General features: G+C 43.8%; 1 protein-coding gene across 1 annotated transcript; it reads left to right on the top strand.

Annotated features, from left to right (window-relative positions):
• The first annotated feature begins 356 nt into the window (after positions 1–356).
• Positions 357–23512, top strand: bin3 (bridging integrator 3). Its single transcript, XM_041232266.1, has 9 exons — positions 357–494; positions 4825–4873; positions 7247–7287; positions 7385–7446; positions 10338–10474; positions 13611–13651; positions 18268–18409; positions 18792–18926; positions 21521–23512. Exons 1-9 carry the CDS (start codon positions 487–489, stop codon positions 21665–21667), a joined length of 762 nt encoding a protein of 253 aa, XP_041088200.1. The 5' UTR covers positions 357–486; the 3' UTR covers positions 21668–23512.
• Positions 23513–25228: the final 1716 nt, after the last annotated feature.

The raw sequence follows: 25228 nt of genomic DNA, 5'->3' as shown, positions 1-25228 counted from the left end.
TTTGCACTATATTGTAATGTTTCAATGCGGTATCGATACAGAATTCATTTGCATTACACACATGTGATGACCACTTTGTGTTTGCCTATATGGGTCTCAATCAATGTGATATTTTATTTCTGTTTCAACAACAATAACTACTTACCGGCAATTCCCAAAGTATGAAACTATGGGCACGCTCGAGTCAATTCCTGTAGCCTTAAACAAAATCTTTAAAAGTAATAATAATAATAATAATAACAGCAATCTCATTAAGAAAAAAAGAGTCGCATTCACTCCCGTGTTTAAATTTGCCGGGCTCTGACTGCCTTCCATCGTCACCGATTACGTCAGACGAACCGTGACGCCACGCCAGACTCCGCCCCCTTCAGTTGCAGGATACAGGAAACGAGCGAGCGAGAGAGAGGAAAAACAACCAAAACAAACCCCCAAAATCTGTAATTCAGAAACCTGCTGGACTGAAACTGGAGCAAACCCCCCGGAACAATGAGCTGGTAAGTGTCAGGCTTTGCAGCTTGCAGGTCGAGGATCGCTTGTGCTTGTCAGCGTGTGAACAGACTCGAAAGGGCAGAGACTGTGGCTGTGCGGTCGCCATCAATGAAGGCACAGCACCGTCTCGCTGCTTTGCAGAACTGGTTCGCACTTTTCATCCCGTGGTTTGGCTTCTTATTATTAGGGTAAGGTCCACTTTTCAGACCAAAACAGAACCGGGTCACGCCGCTCCAGCTGATTTTGAGTCCCCGGTATAACGAACGAGTTGTTTCAACGCCGTTCACAGCCACATGCCGGTGATGTGTGCTTTTAACCAAAGAGAGAAACGATCGATGGGAAGCAATATGTAAGCATGTATTCAGGACCGTCTTTATTATTATTGTTGCACGATTTGAGGATATGGAGGAAAGAACAGCGCTGTGGTTCTTGCAATTAAAGTAAAACAAAAACAAACAAAAAATACTATATATTTCACTGCCATCTTGTTTTAAGCACTGGCTTTATCGATGCCACGGACCACACATTGAGAGACCCCCGAGTTTGACTGTGCTAGGATTCTCAATTACTCAGTCAGTCAGTCACACACACACACACACACACACACACATACACATACAACACACACACACACACACACCACACACACACACCACAATGTAAAGAAATAGTAGATTGTTACAGTATTTCCTATGTAGTAAATTATAGCACAAACACAGGTCCCCGGTTCCAATCCCAGCTCAGCCACTGACTCCCTGTGTGTGACCCTGAGCAAGTCACTGAACCTCCTTGCGCTGCGTCTTTGGGGTGAGATGTTGCTGTTGTTGTGAGTGACTCTGCAGCTGATGCATGCTTCACACACCCTAGTCTCGCATCTTGTAATGCGCTTTGTAATGGTGGTCCACTATGAAAGGCACTATATAAAATAATAATAATAATAATTATTGTTATTATTATTATGTAAGCAGACTGTAGTTGCCATGACATCAAAAGCTGCTTGTTGCATGAAGAGAGCAAGCAACTGTTACCAACAGCACAGTAACAGTTTCCCTGGAGTGCGCTGCAAGAACTGTGCATTCAGCAATCGCTAGGATCAAGGGTAGACAACGTCCATTGTGTGTATGTGACATACCATACGCCCACAGACGCCACTAGTTTGCGCCATAGCATGTCAAGACCAAAGTTTCATCACAATCGAATAATTACTTATATATCTATCTAAACACTTAGTGTGACTTGCAGTCTGAGACAGGCAGACAGACAGACAGGATTCCTGTGTATAAACCCAGCTGCTAAATATCTATAGTTGCTGCTAATAGGTTTCAGTGGGCATGTGAGTTATAATAAACAGTTAGAGGTATATGTAAAGACAGACAGACAGACAGGAATATGCTCAAAAACTTAGCAGGTCAATGTTAGGAGTTTTCTTTCACTTTGAACTGGGTGAAGTCACATAGTCATTAGGCTCCCCAGTGGTGATAGGTTGGATCGGGATACCTATCACACAGGGTACAAACCTCCAGTGTCATGCAGGATTAATGGGCTTGATTCAAAGTGGAGATGCAGCCTGGAAAACTAGAAGAGTAGACTTGCAAGAAAATGATTTCACTCTGAGCTCAAGCAACCTGTTAAATAAAGCAGCGTCCCTTTAAGTCTTGTGCTGCTGCTGGGAGAGCCACACATTCAGTCTTCGTAATGTGTGTCTGTTGCCTTATTCTGCCCAGTGACTTTGAAACAGAGACGGACAATCGCGGCAGAACAAAGAGCCTTAGAGTAAGCGTGCAGTGTACTGCGCAACAGTGTGTAAGCGACCCTGCTGCCATATCAAGCAGGACAGCGTTTCCCTTTATTTTATTTTTTTTTATCAGATTTATCCCCGTCGTGGCCTTTCGAAGACGGCCAACACAAGGGGCCCAATTCATGCTCATTGTGTGACGAACGGCACGAGGACCATCGCTTTTTTTTTGAGTCACTGCACATGTATTGTATACGACCACGTCAGAGGCAGCCAGCAGCACGGCGGCTGCATTCTGCCCAGTTTTTGTAGCTTGCCGTTTTCACATTGTCGGCACTTGCGTCTTTAGCTGACCTCCATTTACATGTGAAGACCGAATGGGAGTGCCGCGCCAGGCCTTGTTCCTCTCCTAACCCCGCAGTGCACAATCGCCCCCCAGTCCAGGGATCAATAGCTGGCAGGCAATGCCGTTGCTAATTCATGCAAACAGCCTCAGTCTTCAGGGCTGGGCAAGTTGCTCTGTCAAAGACCTCTTTATTCGCTGGAAGGAGCTGGGAATTTTAGGTATGCCTTGACACATGCTCTGATGACGTGGGAGCTGCTGTCCTGCGACTCGGAGGGTCAGCTTATAAAACAGTCAAAGATGCATCGTTTGAACCAGGCTGCAGTGCCTCACGGAAGTGCCTGCTGCGTTAGTAACATTCCATGGCTAACATTGCTCAGATTTCGGCACACGTTTGTTCTTTCCACCCTCTCGCAAAGATGCAGACTGAAAAATATGTTGGGCATTCTCTGTATTTTATTTATTTTTTCTTGTGAAAAATAAAGGTATTGTTTTGAGATTCAAAACCCAAGGTTTCAGTTATTTGTCCTTGATAGATACACTTGCTGTGCAGTTCGGGGCAAGACATTGTGATCTGCTTTAGGCTTCTTGTGCAAGGCGCGGTGCAGATAACGCATTGCATCACACAAGAGTGGATATCTGTGTGTGTACAGAGAGTAATAAACCCATCCGAGGCATGTCCGTACACCCGTTCTACTGCATATGTTAAATCTCTCCTTAAATGATTTAAACACCCCGAGTTTGTTTTGCAGTGGACCCTGGCGAGCGGACAGGTTTAGTGTTCGTTACACTTTTTTTTTACAGTTACAGAAGAATGAAGGAAAGCATATATAAGACTTGAAGCACACTTGAGTTCAGCTGTGGGCGAGGGGTGGCTATTCTGAGTCACTGTTATTGTGGTATAAACCCCGATTAATTCCAGGTTATAGGTACACGACATTGTGTAAGTATGGGTAATGGAGAGCAAATGATAGTAAATACCAGTTTTACTGGCTTTTCACGTACTGTAGTAAATAATGTGAGAAACAGGCTGTGGTTTACGGTTGTTACAGAAACCTGCCAGGTTTCTATTTTTTAGTTTTCAGTGTTGCATAAACATTGTGTAATATTTCAATACCTGTTGTTAACCCCATTTTAAAATTAGATTTTTCATTAGACCTCATATCCTGTTTACCTGGCCAGCCCGAGGGTGGTGTCGTCATTTTAAAAAGTGGCATTTAAAGAGACAGTGTCTGTCTAATAATACCCTCCTGGTTACAGCATCTGTGCCACTAATAGGACTGAATTACAATCTTGTTTGCTAATAGTTCATTGCTCTGAAGAAATCAACAGGGGAATTTTGTCACGCTTCAAAAATAAGAGCTTGCATCAGCATTAAGAATACAGTACTTTTTTTGGGCACCCGGTTCAGTGTTTCAGAAAGAAACATTAAAGTCACAAAGCCTTACACCATGAAATAGCAAGGGGGGAAAAAAAAAAAAAAATTGCACTAGCCCTGCAGAGACTGCGTTGGCCACTGGATGGGTCTTGATTACTCCTAGTCTTTTGTATAGAATAAAACAACAGAATGACAGCTTTGTGCCGTAGCTGTGCTGTATGTGGTCCGGAGCTTCTCAATCAAGCACAGTTGATGGCTCCGGTCTGCGGTACGGCATCCCATGGAACCCTGCAGAGCGGGCTGCCCCTTTAATTGGTGACATCCTATAAAATGAGACCCAGATGTGAGGGGTGATGCCGGGGCTGCCAGGAGCAGCAGTGTGGTCTGAGTTGAGGGTTAGGGTTACCTGGGGGGGGCTTCCAGTTATAGGAGATGACATGGTGAGTCTATTATAGCTTTGTTTTGGACAATCCAGAAATCATGAGATATATAAGTGCTCTGTTATTGTTTAGGGTCTATTACGTACAGGATACTTAAAAATTTATTTTTGAATTTAAAAACAAAAGTTATTTCTAGCACCTGTGGTTGTATTTTTTTGTTGTTTTTTTTAACTTGGAACTGAGTCTGGCCTGCCCTGCTAAGCACTGAGTTTACGGTTTAATCACATAGTAATGAAACTGATCAGCTGTACTGTACAGCAGCATGTGGAACTGGCACATGCCAGAGGTCCATCAGTTAATAGAGGGTGTCCTGTCTTACAGGGTCGGATATGAAATGTTCTGCTGTAGTACATTTATAAGCCTGTTAGCAATAGAAAAATGAGGCTGCGACAGTAAACGACAAGTTTTCTCAGCTGTCTGTATTTTTGCTTGGTTGCAGGATTCCCTTCAAGATTGGCCAGCCCAAGAAACAGATTGTTTCGAAGACGGTAAGCGCAGTTCCGTGTTCTCTCTTTGCCTTCGGTGTGCAGAAGTATTGTCCTCGTGATGCCATTGGGGTAGTTCCCGTTTTCTCATCGTCTGTGTGCTGAAATGAAAGCATCCAGTTTAAGGTGAATTCCACCTCGCCGGACCGTGAATACTTCTGTATTGTTATCGTCCAGATTGCTCACCAGTAACACATTTTTAAATGTCGAAAAACCTTGTTGTTTTTTTGCTATTAACTCAAGCCCAGCTGCAGCAGACCATTTCAAATAGCCTGCAATCCCTTTTTCCGTCGTCCGTGTGAGACTGAGGGCACACAAAGAGACTCTGGTTTCAGGCCACTGCATAGCAGACCAGGCGAGACTTGGATGCAGCAACTTTGCCTCAAACTGAGGTCTGGAACCAGGTTTGAAACCACCGTTCCTGAAAAAGTGGCCTTATCTTTTTCTGTTCATCTACTAAGTCACCTGGAAGTTTTTTTTTTTTTTTTTTTTTTTGGTGAACTCCCAGGATATTTACAGTTGCTATATATAGTTTATATATATATATATATATATATATATATATATATATATATATATATATATATATACATGACCATACTGAGCTTACCTGATTGCTAACAGCAGGGTTCCGCAGTTAGCAACGGCTGTGAATCCAAGATGAATGCATCTCCTCTGAAATAAATAAACAGAAATATAAAACGGTTTGCAGAGTGGGTGAAGAGCGAGCGTCGGATTCCATGCAGAGATGCCCGTACCCCTGCACACCCCCTCCTCAATCGCTCTGGTGTCGCAGGAAGCAGAAAAACCGTCCAGCATGTCTCCCGAGCCACAGGCAGAGAGGATTACAGGGGAAGTGGTTTCTCCACATTGCACCCACTCTTGGGTACCGTCACGCTATCCCACACACCCAGCATGCTTGCTCGGGAAGCCTAACAGACACTCAAACTGTGATCCGCTGGCAGCTTTTGGAACAAGCCTACTCGCGCAGGAAGGCTCTTTATTTGTTTATTTATTTTAAAAAAAGAAAAAGTTATTTCCGTGCTGTTGTTTGGATTTTTAGCGTTCTCAGAATGCCTCGGCACGTCAAAACTCCACAAGCTCTTTGGTGGCATTTAAAAAAATAAATAAATGTTCAGGGTTTACAATTCGTTCCTAGGCAGGTGAGTTGGACAGCTTGTTAATTCAACGCCTCTGGCTAGTATGATGTATTTAAAAAAAAAAAAATATATATATATATATATATATATATATATATATATATATATATATATATATATATATATATTATTTAGAACATATATGTATTATCACCACACAGCAAGAGTTCAACCAGGAGTCCCCTGTGTTGGGTACAGGGTAACATTGACTTTTGTAAACTACATTGTAACTGAAGAGCAGGGAAGGGGGTGGGGCACATCTGACTAAAATACAAAATAAAGTAACTCCCTCTCTACAAGGCACGTACAGTGAAGCAAAAATGTTTCCCTGAATTAACCCTGCATGAAGCGCCATGTAATCAACACTATATTTTTTACAAAATGTAACGTTCCCACTCGTGTATCATTTTAATGAGCAGTTTTTAAACTTTTGGCTAAACGACGGTCAGGGGTTCAGTTCGAAGCGACAGACGAGCAAACCAAGTGTGAGAAGGAGAGCGGGTGGGGAGAGGGGGAGAGGGGAAGAGGGAACGGGCTCGCCCCCGAGTTCGGCTGCCGGAGCGGGGCTGAAGCGTCTCCCAGAGAAAGCCGCAGCTCCTCTCGCAACAAAAGAGTAAATACATTAGGAAAGATAACCAGGTAATAGGTGTAATATTTATTTAGTTATAAATTGACTGCTGAATAAGATATCTGTGTTATAAAGTGCCAGCGCAGTTTTTCTTCAGTTCAGATAGTGTATCAAAAGGGAGAGACAGAAACGGAAGCTAGGCTGATAAGTTGTTTCCAGTTTGAACTTGCACTGTATTTACTGTAGAAATATTGCATGAGTCACTGTAGTTGCATTATGTCCGAGATGTGTTATAACAGAGAGCTTTCTAGCGAGGGAGCACTGTGTAGATATATAGTTTAAAACACATACAGCTAAGGCCAAAAGTTTAGCATTATGTAGAATTTTAGGATTGAGACATAATTTTTAAAAATAAATATATATATAAATATGCACACACACAAACGTAATTTAGATCTTTTATTTAACATCATGTAAAGAAAGAAACTGCAGAGTTATATCACAAAAGGTCTACGGGAAGCCATAATAGCAGTGCAGTATTTCATGGTAGATTTTTCTGTTTGAGTATAACTACGAAGCGGAGCGTGATTCATGATGGGATCAATCCCTCTCTTTTTTTTAATCTCAGTCCTCTTTTTATCTTGGCAGGTGGAGAGAGATTTTGAAAGAGAATATGAGAAACTTCAGAAGTAAGTGATATTATTTCATTCGTTCGTTTATTTATTTTTTTGGTAACCGTAGGCTTTTGCTTTAACCCTGATCTGTATCCTTTTTTTTAAACCACAGATTGGAAGATCAAACCAAGAAGCTTCACAAAGACATGAAGAAAAGCACAGAGGCGGATACAGGTGGGTGTGGCCTCTGTTCTTGGTTCGAATGCCTCGTATTCACTTGGTTATATTTGTAGTAGTTTTAAAAACTAGTATTCGCCTCTGCATTGTTTCTAGGTAAAATAATACACCGCAACAACAACAAGAAAAGCTTGCCAGAGAGATCTGTGTGTGTGTTATTCACGGATTATTCAACCAGTCATGCAGCTGTGCCAAGTGGCGTACTGATTTTAAACTGTCCTCTGCATGCATCCAGCTCTTGGCTGACTGCAGTGTGGTTTCAGTCGGCAAAGCCCAGACTGCAGGCACAGGGAAAGCAAGCCAGTTCAGAACACTAGAAACAGGACGGGAATGCTCCTGGTGCTCGGCAGCTGTCTGCCCAAAGAAGACGGCAGCCGTTAACGCAGCACATCTGCTGAGCAGGGCTTCCGGTCCTGGGAGTGCAGCTCCTAACTGCGAAAACCATTTCTTATTTCATTCACCGTGCCCACAGCCGAGCCCTGCGAAACACACTGCTGAAATCGTGGGAGTGAGGAATGAGTGAGGAGAGTGAGCTGGGGAGGAGGTGGAGGAGACTGAGGGCACCTGCTTTTCATCTCTGTTTTTAATAGGGACTCTAAAATCATTGATTAGTGTTATTTGTTTTTCTGCTGTTGCTGGGTAAAATGTATTGGCTAACCGCAGCCAGTATTCCTCCCTGTAGTGGCGCTCCTACAGCAGCACCTGTACTGGAGGAGAGACCCCGAAACCCTGTTGTTGGAACGCTGGTGTTTCGCCTGTAGCCATTCAAACACAGTTCCTATGTTTACATTACAAGCTGTCCACAGCTTTCCTCTAGTTCAAGCTGCTATACCCAGTCTTTTGTTTGAGGGGGGGGGGGGGGGGGGGTGGTCTAATTTCCTTAAACTGTAATATGAAAAGCCCCATCAAAGGAAATGTCAGTTTTTTTTAAACCCAATTAACAAATTAAACAAATACCATCTGCTGAGCAGCCCTGTAGCGTAATGTGTGGCACACGCTGACTGCAGTCTGCCCGTCGCTGATTGATCCAAACCAGCCCAGGATGTGTGTGTGTGTGTGTGTGTGAGTGAGTGTGTGTGTTTTGTACTGGGGATTCTCTTGAAGGTTACCCTGCGCAGTAAACACATCGCTCAGCAGCTCTGGAACTCGCTGGGCTTTCAACGAGTTGGTTAGCAGCAGGATTTTAGAACTTGTTTTTTTTTCCTCTCTCTGTTTGCTGGAGTTCAGTGAAACCTTTTTCAAGAGAGTCGTTGCATACTTGGCGCTTCTCTATTTAGATTTAAAAAAAAGTAGATCCTGTTTCTTTGTTTAGGCTACTTTAAAACTGAACTGACCCGTTTGTGGATCTTCCCCTGAAGTTCTCGGTTACGAGTTTGCTCTGGAGAATGGAAAAGTGCCTGACAAGGAAGATCGATGGAGTTGTTTTGTTGCCGATGACCTCTTAAAGGTTCAAGGGCCACACGTGATGATGTCGCTCATTGCTTTGCCCTTGATCGGGGGGGACGGGGGACGGGACTGATTATGAGTTATGGATGTCAGCCAGCAGTCTGTCAAAACCATTCTTTGGTAAAGCTGTTCAGGGTTATTTCAATATTTATATTTTATCTCAAACATATGGGGAATCACTGTTAGGACTTAAAAAAAAAAAAAAGATATGTAAATAAATATGGCATGTAACATCAGGCTACTATGAAAATATAATAATGTAAGAACATTTACGAACTAGAAGCAGCTTTCGGACCATCAGTGCTCGTCCAGTTCCTAGTAGTAATTTATTTAAAAACTTTCAAATCCGGACCTAAAGGATCCCAGTGATCCAGCAGCAAAAACATGACTAGGTAACCCATTCCATCCCCTCACCACTGTCTCTGTGTGAAGAAGAGTCTCCTTCAGCAACATGACTAGGTAACCCATTCCATCCCCTCACCACTCTCTGTGTGAAGAAGAGTCTCCTTCAGCAACATGACTAGGTAACCCATTCCATCCCCTCACCACTGTCTCTGTGTGAAGAAGAGTCTCCTTCAGCAACATGACTAGGTAACCCATTCCATCCCCTCACCACTGTCTCTGTGTGAAGAAGAGTCTCCTTCAGCAACATGACTAGGTAACCCATTCCATCCCCTCCCCACTCTCTGTGTGAAGAAGAGTCTCCTTCAGCAACATGACTAGGTAACCCATTCCATCCCCTCACCACTCTCTGTGTGAAGAAGAGTCTCCTTCAGCAACATGACTAGGTAACCCATTCCATCCCCTCACCACTCTCTGTGTGAAGAAGAGTCTCCTTCAGCAACATGACTAGGTAACCCATTCCACCCCCTCACCACTGTCTCTGTGTGAAGAAGAGTCTCCTTCAGCAACATGACTAGGTAACCCATTCCATCCCCTCACCACTGTCTCTGTGTGAAGTGATTCCTGTTCTCTGTCCTCAGCCTGTCTTCCTTATTTCTGTGTAGATCGAGTAGAACGTTGTGTACTGTATGTTTTGAGCTGTGTCACTGACATGTCCGAATGGACTGGGTTGTGAAATGCGTCAGCATGGTGTCCGTGAGTGCAGTGCTATTGAAACCTGTTCAGGGGTAACCGTGATTCTGGGTAGGTGGTGCCGGGAGTGCCCTAGTGATGCCTGTGCAGTAAAACAACACAAGACAAAAAAAACACCAGGGCCTTTGACACAGTTGATTTACAGTAGATATTCAAATGAGACGAACACGCCTGCAAGAATCATTTCAAACTAATTTTTACCCCTGATTGTTTTAAATGTTTTGTCAAGTTTATTAGATTTTTTAAAATTCCCGCTAAGCATTTATTTTTTTTTTTTACAAAGCCTCGGCCTCTCTCCTGTAGTAAACGCGACGTTGACGGTTGCTGTCCGTTTCTCCCGCTCGCAGCCATGTCCAGGTCGGCAGTGAAGATCTCATCAGACCTGCTGTCCAACCCCTTGTGTGAGCAGGACCAGGCATTCCTGGAGTCCATGACTGCTGTGGACACAGCCATGCGCAGGATGGATGCCTTCAACCATGAGAAGGTGAGCAAGGAGACAGACAGAGACAGGCAGGCAGGCTCTTGACTCCTCTATCTCTCTACCTCTACTAGGGTTTTAATTGTATTGCTGTTTCGTTTTATTCGAGCGTTAGTGTTTTATGAAAAGCAGAGCCAGAACAGGGCAGTAAATCTGTCCCTGAGTTGCTGATGTACAAACAAGGTCGCCACCTGTTAGGCGAGACAAACCGGCCAACGTTTTTAAAAGCCAAGCAACAAACAGACCGATAAATAAATAAATAAAAATGTCACAATAAGGTATTGTGGATTGTTTGGCAGGATTGTGAGCTGAGTCAGACCCCTCTCGTTCGGGGAGTGTGGCAGGAAGGTAGGTCCTGAGTGTGCTGGAAAGAGGAACAATAGGGTATTTAATATGCAGTGATGAATGCAGAGTACGTCAGGCTCCACAGCACTTAGCTGCAGCGTCCAGAGTACAGTTCAGTTGCACACCGAAGCACACTGCCTTGCTGTGTGTTTAATCCTGCAGATGAGCCGTATGGATCTCAGCCCTCAGGCAGGCTAACAGATTGCGTGGATCTTCTCTCTCTGGGAGAATCCTCACAGCAAGACCAGCACCACATCCTGCCCCTCTCCCTTCCCCCCCAGTGTGAGTGTCTGCTTGGGGCTGTGAGGAGATGTTTTCCGCAGTTCTCCTCAAGCAGTAGTGTAGATACTAAAGCTGCGATACAAAAGAAGACACATGAATAACATTTTCAATTATGCTGACTGTTTTAACTGTGCACCTAAATTGCAAGTAAAGTGGCGACACATGTGATCATAGCCGGGATGCCATATTAAATGAGAATAATGCACTGTGACAGCGTGGAGGGATTTTTTCATTGGTGCAGCTAGAATAGAACACCCTCGCGCAACTAACCCAACCACGTTAGAGCTTCAGCCGCGCACGTTCTACTGCAGAGGACAGTGCTTCTGTGCTTTATAATAGTTTCGTTGAATTAATCAAAAAACATGCTACTTTAACGAGGTGCAAATGTATGCTTTTGTTTTCCAGCTAATTCAGAGTGAAACAATACTTGAATAGGGGTATTCATTGAATGTCCATGTTCGCTTTGTAAGCAGTGTATGCGAGTTATGTCGTAAAGCCTATTGGAGCAAGGCGTGTACGATGAGTCCTGGCGCACACCTGGATTCAAGTCAAGGCTCCTCCGACTCCTCCAGTGTGTGTAAAGTTCCTTGGCAAACATAGCGAAAGTTGCAATCCTAGATGTGACGTAAGTGAATCGAACCGGAACTACGCATTCAATCGCACATAAATCACTGATAGAGTCTGTTGAAACGCGTGCCAATAATGTGCGTGAGAGAGGAGAGAGAGAGAGAGAGAGAGAGAGAGGAGAGAGAGGAGAACACTTCTCAACCCCTTCCCTCCCCTCTCTTCGAGGAGAGAGAGAGAGAGAGAGAGAGAGAGAGAGAGAGAGAGATTGTGTGTGTTTTTCCCAAGTTGAAACAAAGACGTTGTCTGTTTATGGACAGCGGGTGGAAAATATTCCATTACGAAGTAGTGTGATGTCAGTTCTGAAGCCGCTGCAGCGTCTCAGACTTGCTTGAGAAGAAACTGAAATAGTTTCTTGCTTCCATTATTCTGCGACATCCTGTGTGGCATAAAAACAAGAGTTTTGGAAGACAAGTAAGTGGCCTTTTAGTATTTCAGTATACCGTTTTCTATAAGTTTGGGATTGACCTCCACGTTTCTTTCTCCCCCCCCCCTCCCCACATATACGTTCACATGCGGATTTAAACAGAATATGGAAGAGACAGTCCTTATTGCGCGATTTCGTTTTTGTATTGATGGAAAGACAAGAAATATATCGCTATTATATATAATAAACATACTATATATCCTATACTATTTATATAGTTATATTATAGTATGAAAATAATACAATATTATTATTCGGGAGAAATAAAAAAAAGGTTCCACTTGTAGCTTCCTTAATTTGAGTATCAAATACTTACTTGTGATTGAAATACTCCACCAAGTCTGTGTGCAGCTTAGCTGTTCGGTTATCGGCTTCTGTTTCCTCAATCTTGCTGAAATGCCGAGCAGCGAGGAAACATTTCAGCCACAAGTGTGCTGCTTCCGTCACACGCTCTCACAGCGCTTTTGGAGAAAGAGAGAGCTGTCAGGCCTCCCTCCGAAGCACAGGCAAACTCATTGCGCACATGCCTTTTATCTGCCTCTGGATCTGCTTGCATGGATGCTAACGAGGGGGGTTTCATTGATAAATCCCACGCACTGTTTTTTTTTTTTCCTGTGTGAGATTAAAAGGACATCTTTTTGTAACCCTTGCTGGCTTTCAACTTACTATAAGTCATACAGAGATGAAAAAAGCAGGAAATATATATTTAAAAAAAACAAAACAGACTCCAGTGTTTTTGTATTCTGCTTGCTGCAGTATCGCTCTGGAACAAAAGCCGAGTCTTTGTGTCCCTGTGAGTCAGAAAGCGTTGGGTTTGAACCCCAGTTTGACCCGCTGACTCACAGCAGGACTTGTGTGAGTCTCTCAAGCCAGCTGGGATACTGGGCTGGAGGCAGCAAACCTCCCAGCTTCATGGGATCCTGGGCAGGGCGCACTGTGCTTTGACTCCGGAGCACAGAACACTCCACGTTTCTGAAAGTGGAATAAAAAAAATAAAAAATTATCGATGTTTTGAAAACTAAAACTACGAAATCTCACTATGCCTTTTAGCATCGGAGAGTTTTTATTCCACTTAGAAAAGTCGAGCAAACTTTGCACCGGATCTTAGCTGTTCGAGTCTCAGTTGTCGGACTGCCCTCTGGAATTCACTCCTGGGATTGGGGTACAGTGCTCTCTCTTTATAAGACAGATCTTTATTTCTAGGGGGGTACCAGTTATAAGGCGGCACGGGCATGGCTCCCGTTTCCCCTGTAATGCAAATTGACCGGCACTTTCGTTCTCGTTGTAAGGCTGAACACAAAGAGAGCACGGTCCTGTAACTGTGACTCCTGACCCTAAAGCATTACAAAGAGGGAGCACTGTAGTAATAGCGTGCAAGTAAGCAGAGGTATGGTTTCCGTTCGTAGGATAAGATAACCCAAGTGTGGACACAGAAGCCTAAATCTCTTCTTTACACCCCCACAGGTCAACCAGATCCAGAAGACTGTCATTGATCCACTGAAAAAGTAAGCGCCTGTAGAAGTGAGATTTAAAGGGTTTGGCTGTGCTTGGCTACTTGGTTTGGGTGTGGTTTGAGTTACTGATGGATTCGATTTTTCAATTTTAAACACATTTCATTCAAAAATACACAAAAACATGAAGTGATCTACGGATACGCTCCACCCAATGCTAACACACTGCTATGAAGCTCTGTAACGTAATGCACATTTTGAGTCGTAGTTCAGCATACATTTCAAGCTGACATGTGCAACACACAAGGCAGATAAGGCAGGATACAGAGCCTGCAGTAATACAGTTTCAAGACACATTACTGACAGTATCGTTTCAGCAGTTCGCAGAGAGGTTACAGTTTGACGGAAGGGTTAGCACAAGGCGAGCGCAGTGTGCGTCTGGAATAAAGTTTGCCCTGCTGCTGTGTTTCACTCGCTGTGAAAGCTGAGTTTCCAGAGTGTAACCTCAGGGGAGGGGTCAGGAAGAGGAAGCAGCGTCTTAACGAGCCCTTGGAAGACAGTCACTATTATAACCAAAGGGTCCGTCCCACCGCCCTCTGCATCGGCAGTGCAGTGCGTTCTCTCTCTCTCTCTCTCTCTCTCTCTCTCTCTCTCTATCTCTCTCTCTCTCTCTTCCCTTGTTTTCTGGTCGCTCTGCTGCTCCAACAGGATGGAATGGTTCTAATTTCCTCATCCTGGTGGGCGACGGGCGGACGTGTGGGCAGGTTCTTGATATGACAGCATTCCTAGGAGCCGGGCCAGGAGTTTGGGATTGGCTAGACAGGGGGGGCTAATCCAGAGGTGAACATGGAGAAACGCAGTGACACAGACAGATAGACACACAGGGACGCAGATACAAATATATGAAATAGATCTTAGCAGCATCATACACCAAAGCACGTTTTTAGTTTTTTCTTCAAGTCTTATTAAGTTCCAGTGGATTAGTTTAGTGCACATGATTTAAGAGTGTACAGTGACACACACCCCCTGACATACCCACGCTCAGAAAGATATGACATGCTGTACACTCCCCAGCACAGCTCTGCACTCTTGCAGCCTTGCACTGGGCTGGGTGGAGAGTGACGTAGTTGTGTTTACACAGAGAGGGAAGGAGGGAGGGAGGCGCGTGGGCACACAGCTGCTCATTAACTCAGGCTGTGCATGTTAACCGTTTAATCACCACACTCTGTCCCTGCAAGCCAAATACTAAACTTGCTCATTGCTAGCTTTGTTCAAGTGCAGTTTTTTTTTTTTTTTCAAAAAACAGATTAAATTTCTGGTGCATCTCAAAAATGAACAAATCGTTTTTGCATGCCTGAAAATACCCATAAGCCAGCCTGTAATAGTTTTGAATAGGACTCATTTCAAAACAGGATCCCAGATTTGGATTCTGCTTCCTGTAGCGTACAGTTGCGAGTGTGTGTTTGCGTGGAATGCAGTAACTGCACGCAAGACGTTGCCTAGAGCTTAATGTGATGTAGATTTACTAGAAGAATTGAATCTTTTCTATGCCATTGTATTGTGCATTAGGGCCAGCTTCTTTATCCTGAGCTGGGCAAAGCTGTGTAAAAATACTTTAATACTGTCTGCTTAAAACCAAACAAATAATTGGTGAATGGCTTTATTGCTGCTGGATCAGGACATTACACAGTCTAGGAATAGTACAGAAGCAATATGTGCAAAGAAAAACTGAATACGAAGACCTGTCTTCATAAACATGACCATGCCTTATCCTATGCTGATTTAACCATTTGCTTACCACCATAGGAACTTTCCGTCATAGTATAGAAAATAAAGGACTAGCGAAGCTCCCTTCTGCAAACAAAGGGTTAAAGTTATGAAGGGTGTGTGATGCTATTGATCAGCTATGTAGGAGAGAACATTGCCTCCTGCTGATCAACTACGAACAGAAACGTAGCGCACTGTAAAACGATACCATGGAGGTCTTGCACCCCTGTGACCTGAAGCTGCTTCCAAGGGAATAGTAAACTAACTAGAATACCTTCTGTTGAAGTTGAGCGTGTGTCAGAATGTGATCATTTTGCAGCCTTTAGATTGAACTGGTTGACCCAGGCGATTGGTTCGTTGGCTCTCCGGTGCCAGGTTTGCGATGAAGGTTTAAATGCCTGCTGCTATTTCCAGCCTGCCTCCCTCCCGCCCCACCCAGGCTGAGCCTCTGAGTGTCAGCGCCGCCGCTGTCCAGCTCCTTCTGGGCATTTTAATTAAAAAGGATTTCAATGCAAACGCTGTAAATATAGAACAGGGAAGATTGGCAGCCTACAAAAGCAAAGAAAAAAACAAACAAACCCAAAACAACATACTGCTTGCAAAGTTAAAAAGGGGAAGCCTTTGCTATGACTCTCTCTCTCATATATATAAATAAACACACACATTGCTTTTTTATATCAGTTATGCGTTGTTTGATCACAAGATGCATCTAGAAAAGCCATGAGTCAAAACTGTCAGCGTGCATCGTGCAGAGACAGCATGTTGTAGGACGAAGTAGCCTCAGAAAGAGGTCCTTTTGCACAGGCTTTATTTTCTTGTGACGTGAAAGTGCTGCAAACTCCATTCGTGAATGGCTCTGCGTGTATATCTTGTTACATTTCTGGACCTACTGAATGCAGTAGTAGTTCTGGCATGTTGAATCCGCTGTAGCCAGTATGAATTCTTTCAGGAGGGTGATTGCACAGGCATGGAGAGAGGGTAGTAGGTAGTGGGTGGCGCAGAGAAGGGGCGGAAGAATCTTCTTTTCACAAGGTGGGTGGGGTGGATAGCTGCTTAATTACAGAGTAAATGCTAAAAGCCGAGACTTAGAATGAGGTGTGCGAGAGTTTTTTTTTAAATTTATAATAAGCTTATTGCAGAACGCTTTAGAACGAGCAATTGTTATTTTTTTTCTTGGTGTCTCTTTGCCACGTTCTTCCATTGTTTGGCCACCTTTGCAACATTTCTTTGTTGGAAAAGCAGACCATGTTTGCTTTCCAGTTGGTGTACATTCCCCAGACGGCAGTTTAAGCTCGTGTTATCAAACAGTGACGCTGCAGCAGTAGGTAGTTATGAAAGACCGCTATCGCCCGCAACAGAAGAATTAAAAATGAAGAGACAAGGTGGGCTTCGCCTGAAGCTTGGTGTTGTTCATTTGCATAACACTGGCAGTAAGGCTTTCTTCTTCACCTACAGATAAACCTTCTACAACTTTCTTATATCTTAGAAAGGAAAACAAACCTTTTAAAGTTTTAAGTACAGCATCACCCTATAGAATGAACTAAATATGCTTGATAATGTCGAATGAAACCTGCTGAATAATGTCACGTTAACTAGCTTTGCAGTTTTCCATGTACTGACAAAAATGGAAAAATGTGTCATTTGGAAATCTAACATGAAATACTGTACTATTATCATGGCTTGAGGTAGACTTTTCCGATTTCATTTTGTAGTTTGATGTTAAATAAAATATATAAATTTTAGTAGATTTTTTTTTTTATGTCTCAATCCTTAAAATTCTAGGTGATGCAAAACTTTTGGCCCTAGCTGTATATTACATAATATCACCATTAGTTTTTGCAGCCGTAGGGCTAGTTCTAGTGTTTGCATGTCATGTGGAAGCTTGGGATAATCCTTAAATTAAGGTAGGATGTTGACTGTGTTCAAGCCGTAGTTACCTGGAACAAACAGGTGGAATGGGAGTAGCATCCAGGGGCTTGTCACATTCAGCTTGAGATGTGGCTGAGAGTTACACATGCACGAGTTTGAGTTGAGCGCCTCTCGTTAAAAGTGCTTTCACTCCTCTGTCTCTGGAGCTGGACAGCGATGGTTTTGACCTGTAAATACACATTTAAATTAAATCTACTAACATTTATTTTTGTTTACTTAAAAATGGATGCATTTTTTAACAAAGCTTTACGAGTTTGATGTTTTTTTTAAGGGGGTGTCTTGAAATAGAGCACGCTGTTTACGCTTCCAGTATTTGATGGTAATTTTTGGACGACCCCTAACCCTGAAGCGCTTTCAGTTACATAGAGCCCCCCCCTTGAATATCGAACTCAGTTATGAAAGACATGCGCTGCATATCCGCACGTTATCTCCTTACAGCACACCTTGTCTTCCCCTATCGGAAATGTGGCAGAGCGATTGTATAGAGATACTCAGAACTTGGGCTGTCTGCCAGTCAGCCTGCCAGCTGTGTGACGTGAGCAGGTGAGGCTGGGCCGCTCCCTTCCACTCCCTGTGAGAAACAATCCCTGGCTTGTCTCTGCGGTGGCACACAGCTGGAGCCAAGTCAAGGCTCCCTGGAGCCACTGTTATACTTTTGCACCTTGCCGACCGCTCCGTCTTCATTGCTCCACCTCCCCCACCTTAAAGAGGAATTAACCCTCAGAGCGGGCTCAGCTATATCTGAATTCACTTTGAATCTAAACATGAACAAAGAGTCGACTCGTCTGCTGCAGTTTAGAAGAACAGTAAACTTATATATATTTATGATTATTATTATTCAGTGTTGTTTTGAAAGTGCTTTAATGAAACGTTGCTTTAGACCCCCTCTTTCTCAGCCATGCCACCCTGGTTTGGATTACACTCTATCTCATACTCTCTCTCTGTGTCTGTCTCTCTCTCTTTCTCTGGCTCAGGTTCAGCAGCGTGTTCCCCAGCCTCAACATGGCAGTGAAGCGGAGAGAACAGGCTCTGCAGGATTACAAGCGGCTGCAGTCCAAGGTAGAGAAGTACGAGGAGAAGGAGAAGACCGGGCCCATCATGGTCAAGCTGCACCAGGTACTGCAGTCACTGTACTCACGCACAGGCGCACGCACGCACAGACTCGCACGCACAGACTCGCACGCACACAGTCACACTCGCTCACACATGCGTGAAAACAAAACAATCCCAGAGAGTCCCTCTGCACACCCACACCCACATGCATCTGCCCCAGTGGTGCACAACTGGCCCTGTCATCCCTTCCAGTCTGGAGGTTTGTTTTATTCCTGTGAGGTCCTGAATGAGTTCATTGAGCCTTGGCAGGCTGAAGTAATTAAAGACCCAGCTGGAAAGGTTGTGACTTACAATCGAGTTGAAAGAGAGCCTCGTAGGACGAGCGTCGCTGGTTTTATTGGAAAGGTTAGTGCGCTGATCAGTCGGTCGTCCTTTTTCTTTCCAGGCCCGCGAAGAGCTGAGGCCGGTGCGAGAGGACTTTGAGGCCAAGAACAAGCAGCTCCTGGAGGAGATGCCCAGGTTCTACCACAGCCGCATTGACTACTTCCAGCCCAGCTTCGAGGCTCTGATCCGGGCACAGGTAGGTGCAAGCCGAGCAGCAGAGCTGGCCCCAGCGGCATTCACACTGACAAGGCTGTCCTCGAGACTTGCAACACAGTTAGGCTTCCTCCTTGTCTACGCTTCATGCAGCAAAATACTGTAGCAAATATTAATATATATTTTTTTTTATTAAACCTGTTAATTATGCAATGGGATAATTCTCAATGTATTCTTTGCTTCTGACCAGCAGCTGACCAAAATGTGGCCTGGGCATGAATTCCCACCAAAAACCTTTAATAGGCCTTCTTGTCACTGAAGCGATTCATTTATTGCCAGGAAAGTGCCTCTTACTGGTGTTATCACCAGTGAATGCAAGCTTGAAACCTGCGTGCACGTCTGTGAAGCACTCAACGGTGCAGCTCTTGGGGAGCGGTATTCTTTATGCATTCAGAGTTTTGCATGGTGATCTGCTTGCCTGATTGGGATAATGTGGTTCTTCTGGCACAGAGACAGGTTTGGGGAGACTAGGTTGTCTTGACATTCTCTAGGTCTGTCTTGTCTCCTGGTGCAGTGAAGCCCAAGCTATTTTCAGTTTAAAGGTATTGTTTGTCTGTAATTAACTCAAACTGGCAGTGACCTCATGGGGAACGGCACAGTGCTGAGATGCTTTTTGAGAACGATGTCTTAATTACAGAGGAAAACAAGGTTTAGAAATAGCTAACGTGGAGAGATGCCAGGTATAGTTCTGCACAAGCAGCCTTTACAGAGGAACGTGTGATAGCATTTAGGAAAGAATTGGAGGCTGGCACCATGTCTTAGAATTCTCGACCGCAGAGATTGAGAAGAATTAGTGTTATGAAAACCCAAACATCTAACCGTGCACGAGACTCTCTTCAGTGCCTTTTCTGCCTGTACAAATAAATCCTTCGCCTGTCTAGCAGTGTTTAGGCCCATGAATTTTGAGATCCGTTGAATTGATAGTTAAGATGTGTGAGTGAGTTGTCCAAGCAGGCGTCATTTGAAATGCTAGTGCTCCAGTTTCTCACCGTTTTGTATAATATTCATGTGAACTGCAGTTCAGCCTCTCCGGAAGTCTTACGCCCCTGAGCCTTCACAGGGGGCTGCGTGTGAAATATTTCAGGAGTCCTTGTCCTTCACAGAGGAAGTGATTACCTGCAGCAGAGCGGGGAAGGTAAATGCGGCAGCCTGCTGATTCATAAAGGCCTGGAGCACTCACAGCCTCGTCCCCGGATCTATTGCCCTCCCATGTTTCTTTCACTCAGACAAGAGCCCTTGTGCAGATGGACAAGTGGTTAAAGGACAGAGCCACGGCATTGTTGGGTTTCAGTGTAGAACAATCACAGCCACAAGGTAGCAGTGAGATGCTGCCTTTTACTGTGACCCGGTCCTACCTTTTTGTGTAACAAAGCAGCGCAGGGCATGATCAGTGTGTGTGTGTGTGTGTGTGTGTGTGGTGTGTGTGTGTGTGTGTGTGTGTGTGTGTGTATGTAATGTGTGTATGTATGTCTCTATGTATGTGTGTGTGTGTGTGTGTATATATATATATATATATATATATATATATATATATATATATATATATGCCTGTGTGTGTGCATGTGGTGTGAGCGCTGGGTTGGATGTCCCAGTGCTTTCATTCCTGCCCACTCCCTCAGAGTCTTGTAATGCGATTAAAGCTTATTAATCATCAGAGCCGCTCTCCCGGGATCCTGAGTCACGGGCTGGGGGAGAGGCAGGGGTGGGAGGTGTCAGAGAGCTCTTAGCATTGCAATCACTCGCCTGCTTTCAAAACCAGGCTTCATTACCCAGACCTAGCTCTGTTACTGTTTGAAAAATGTCCTTTTAATTAGTGCTAATTAAAACAGCGCTCCCCTTAATCAAAGTGCCCTAGCAAGCATGGATTACATTCAGATAATCTTATAACAAGGTACATTGTCGGAAGCTCCAAGATTGATTTCCAAATGTGAAGCGCATTCCCAGAAATGTAGTTGAGAGTTCATACAACAGGAAAGAAGAGAGAATTCAATCTGAGGATCCAAACAATAACGCTGGTGTTATTCCAGCAACTATTTCTGTTGTGAAAATGTGAGACTTTTCCAAGAGCTCTTTGCTGTGACTTGTAGGATGTTAAGATAGCAGATGACGTGTTTGTTTTGTTGTTCAGCAATGCTGTGGGCCTCATCCTCATCCTAATCATCGTGTAATGGAGTTTCTCGTCCGTTATTTGTGCTGTTGATACCGTGGGCGCAATGTGTACCCTAGCTTGTTCTGTAATTCTCCAGTGCAATGAAACTTGGGTATTCCCTGGCACAAGAGGGGTGGGTCACGGGTACCAACGTTTACAGGATGTCTGTCTCTCCAAACTGCATGAAAAAATACGTAACACCCTCAAAAAAACTACAAAATAAATCTGAGTTTCTACAATGTGTTTTGCTTGCTGTGGTCCCATCCCGAAGCGATCACCCCCCTCCCCCCCCCACGGGATATGAGTGTAACCCTGCCCTGCTTCAGTGTCGATCGCATGCTGTCTTTGTCTCAGTGCAGAGGTCTGTGGTGGCAGACGCTAAGCTGCCAGGGCTGTGGAGAGGGTAACTGTGCCGGGCTCTCTTGCAGGTGGTCTACTACACAGAGATGTGCAAAATCTTCGGGGAGCTGACGGATCAGATCGACCAGTCGGGTCTGACGGACGAGCAGCGGGAGCGGGAGAACGAGGCCAAGCTAAACGAGCTCCGAGCTCTGTCCATCGTCGCCGATGACTGAGGAAGGAGCGGCTCTCAGCTCTGAGTGCGCTGCGGGCAGGGGCTTCACAGGGTTGTGGAGAAACACACTGAACTATCTCTCCTCTCCTCTCCTCTCTCTCTCTCTCTCTCTCTCTCTCTCTCTCTCTCACCACGAATCTGTTCTTTAAATCCTTCCTCCTGTCCTGACGCTGATCAGATGTCTAAGGGATTTAAATCAGTGATTAGCAATATACTGTACAGGGTGGTTCAGCTGTCCAGGTACTGGGTGTTCCTGGGGCAGCGTGTGGCTCTCTCGTGTGGCATCGTTTCTGGAGCAGATATAAAGCAGTTCGTCCTCCACAGGAGTTGCAAGCAACCGGATTTGCTATTACACTGTGTGGCATTAAGCACCAGAAGGCATTCGATTCAAAACGTGCATGAATTACACATTGACAGGTGCAGGGCTGTTCTCAGACTGTCGATTATACATTGACAGGTGCAGGGCTGTTCTCAGACTGTCGAGATAACATAGTGTTTGCTCCAGTTCACAAATTTTATTTTTTAAAAGGAATCTCAATCTGGTATTCATTCAAATGTCTAAACGTCTCTGTGCATTCCCGTGACGAAAAAAAAAACACATAGAAATCTCCTTTTCGAATTACAGAAACCTTACAAAAAAAAAAGCAAAGCGGTAGTGCCTTCTAGTGGCTTGAATGGCAAACTGCACCTCTTTATGGAGATCAGCACGGATGCATTTAAATTGTACTGAGTTTAAATGATCCAGACCCCTTTCTCTAAGACCTGGAACCCAAACCACCCAGTCCCAAACACTACACAACACTAACACTGCACTTTAAAACTGCTGTAAGAATTGCTTCCCTTCCTTTTTGAAATAAACCGGAGCAAAAGGAAGGCGGGAGTCTTTGATAAAGTTGCAGCTCGCTTCTGGGTAGATGTTCTGGTTTTTCTTGTGTTTAATAGAAGTCTAAAAGATTTCCCAGGAAAAAAGCCAGTACCGTAGCACACTAGTCAGAGGTCCAGCGGGTCCGTGTTTGTTTTACTCTTTACTCTTCTAAAGTTCTTGGAGAAAGTGTGTTCATCACTGAGTGTTTATTTTTTAATGATTTAAAATCGTTTCAGGTGGAAAGGATCATTAAAAAAGGAAGGAAGTCAAACAGTTTTGTTCAGAATCAAAGTAGCCAAAAACTACTCGGAACACGAAATGAACAATTTTTGTTTATTTTTTTAAAAATATTTTTTGATTTCTGCTACAGCTCTGGCTAAAAGTTTTGCATCCTCCTGCATCATTTTGCTTCATGAAGTCAAATGAAACCTGTTGAAATTATGTGAATTTAACCTAAGGAATTGTATACCGTTTTGTAGTTTTCCCATAAGAAAAACTTACAAAGATATTGTTTCTTTTGATTATATGATGTTAAATAGAAGATCTAAATTATGTGCATTTTTAAAAAAAAAAATGATGTCTCAATTCTAAAGGTCTTTTGGCCACAGCTGTACAGCTCTGCAATGTAACGACCATTCCAGCTCAGTGTTGACGGCAGGTATTTCTTTCTGGATGAGGGGTTTCACAAAGGGTGCGGTACTGTAGTGGAAAGCCCTACACATATACCCAGCACTGCCCCCAAAGAGAGCCTACATCACGGGGAGGGCCCCCAATGTGAGTGCAACGCTATCGTCCCTTGGAAGCTTTGCCCCACACGAGGCTGAGTGAACCTAATGTAGTATAGCACGTGATTTCTCTGATTGACTCTTCATCCTTTCTGGTTCAGTTTAAGCTTTTGTGATTGTTTCGATCCGAGATCAATTCTGATGCGTGTTTGTTTGTTAAGCTTGTGTAAAGAGCTGTAAAAATAAAAAATTAAAAAAATGTAAAATGATTAAAGCCTTTTTTTTTTTTTTTATAACTCGCCAGATTGTATGCAGTAAAATGATCACTTGTATATTCTCTGTGGTTTTTATGTGTACAGGATGTTCCTTATTGCTCCCCCCCCGCCCCCCTCCTCTCGGGGGATGAAATCCCAGACAGCAGGGGGCGGATGTGCATACTGGAAAACCGCATATCCATTTGTGATGAAACTTGGGATAAACATTGTTCCACTGAAGTTGTTGGGGATATCAGAATGCAGGCCTGCATGGAGATGCCTCTCTGCCTGTGTCACGTCTGCTTCTATACATGCTTCATTTGGAACTGGGCATTGTGTTTCTAAACGAAAATACATGTTCCCAATATAAGTTTTTATTTCGTAAACTGCAAAGTCGAAACCTGCTTAGTCTAGAATTGCATGACAGGTAAGATTGATATATTTTGTAGATATGATTCTTGAAATGAACTATGTGGACTAATTCTTCCCAAGAGAGGACCATCTTGTATTATGCAAGCACTTTTTCAAAAAGTAACTCCACACCGAATTGACACATGGCTTGGAGAAACGGAATATTATTTTAAGAAAAATTCCTTTTGACCGTTTAGATGGCATGTCTAGGGGGCATTGTGCTAAAGAGACAGGCTTGTAAACAGCAGGTCCCCGGTTCAAATCCCAGCTCAGCCACTGACTCCCTGTGTGAGAGACTCTGAGCGAGTCACTGAACCTCCTTGTGCTGCGTCTTTGGGGTGAGACGTTGTTGTAAGTGACTCTGCAGCTGATGCATAGTTCACACACCCTAGTCTTGTATCTTGTAAAGCTCTTTGTGACGGTGGTCCACTATGAAAGGCGCTATATAAAGATGATTATTATTAATCTGCGTGGAGACCTGGGAGGGATGTTTCAGGGTGTCTGTATAGGACTGAGCTTTGTTCTTGTGACTTGCGGGCCAGTGTTCAAAACACAAATCCGATCAGCAATGTTGATTTGAATTGTTATTGTCACATGATAATTTCTATCAGATAAAACTCGCCCAATTATTTCTAAAATAAAATTGTTGAACAATTTGTAATATCAAGCATCACACACACACACAAACATGCATTTGATTAGTTCCAGTATAATTCTGGTAACCCAAGCAAAATGTAGAAAGCAGTGTATGGTGAAAATAACTATTATCTAATAAACGGGCCGTACACAACTTATGTAAGTGTTTGACACAATTGAGCAAATATTTTTTAATTACCGTATTCCTTTCTTTAAGATGACCTCGAATTGAAAAGATGCAGGCCATTTCTGAGAAGGAAAAAAATGTTTTAAAAATTCGTCTTAAATTAGAAGGAATACGGTGCTTAACTGTGCTTGTCCTGCAGAATGTTATTTTTTGCTGTCCTATAGTACCCTCTGGAGGTAAAATAAAGAAGCAATCTTTATTAAGCTTTGTGCAGCTTCAGCAAAATGCGTGGGTTACCACATCTACAGCTTGTCAGCAAAAATGTGTAGCTATAACAATACTGTAATGGATAAGCATTAAGTATCCTTATCGTTTTTACAATCCACACAACACATCGTCCTGGTAGATCCTTATCCGCTCCCATTTTCCTCTCCGTAAGCTGTGCGTTGTTTTGTGATTCCGCTCCGGGTTTTCAAAATGACCTCAACCCGATTCTGGCTGGCTTCGCTCGGGATTCCAGTCCGGGTTTTAAGGCTCCGGGTTG

The sequence above is a fragment of the Polyodon spathula genome, chromosome 29, assembly GCF_017654505.1.
Source record: "Polyodon spathula isolate WHYD16114869_AA chromosome 29, ASM1765450v1, whole genome shotgun sequence".
Lineage (NCBI taxonomy): Eukaryota > Metazoa > Chordata > Actinopteri > Acipenseriformes > Polyodontidae > Polyodon > Polyodon spathula.
The sequence above is the reverse complement of the archived record's forward strand: the minus strand, read 5'-3'. Positions and strand labels throughout refer to the sequence as shown.

What these genes read in the sequence shown, in the direction of transcription:
- bin3 (XM_041232266.1), top strand. An exon ending in AACAGATTGTTTCGAAGACG is followed by an intron (nt 4,874 to 7,246) that starts GTAAGCGCAGTT and finishes TTATCTTGGCAG; the next exon opens with GTGGAGAGAGATTTTGAAAG. An exon ending in GAATATGAGAAACTTCAGAA is followed by an intron (nt 7,288 to 7,384) that starts GTAAGTGATATT and finishes TTTAAACCACAG; the next exon opens with ATTGGAAGATCAAACCAAGA.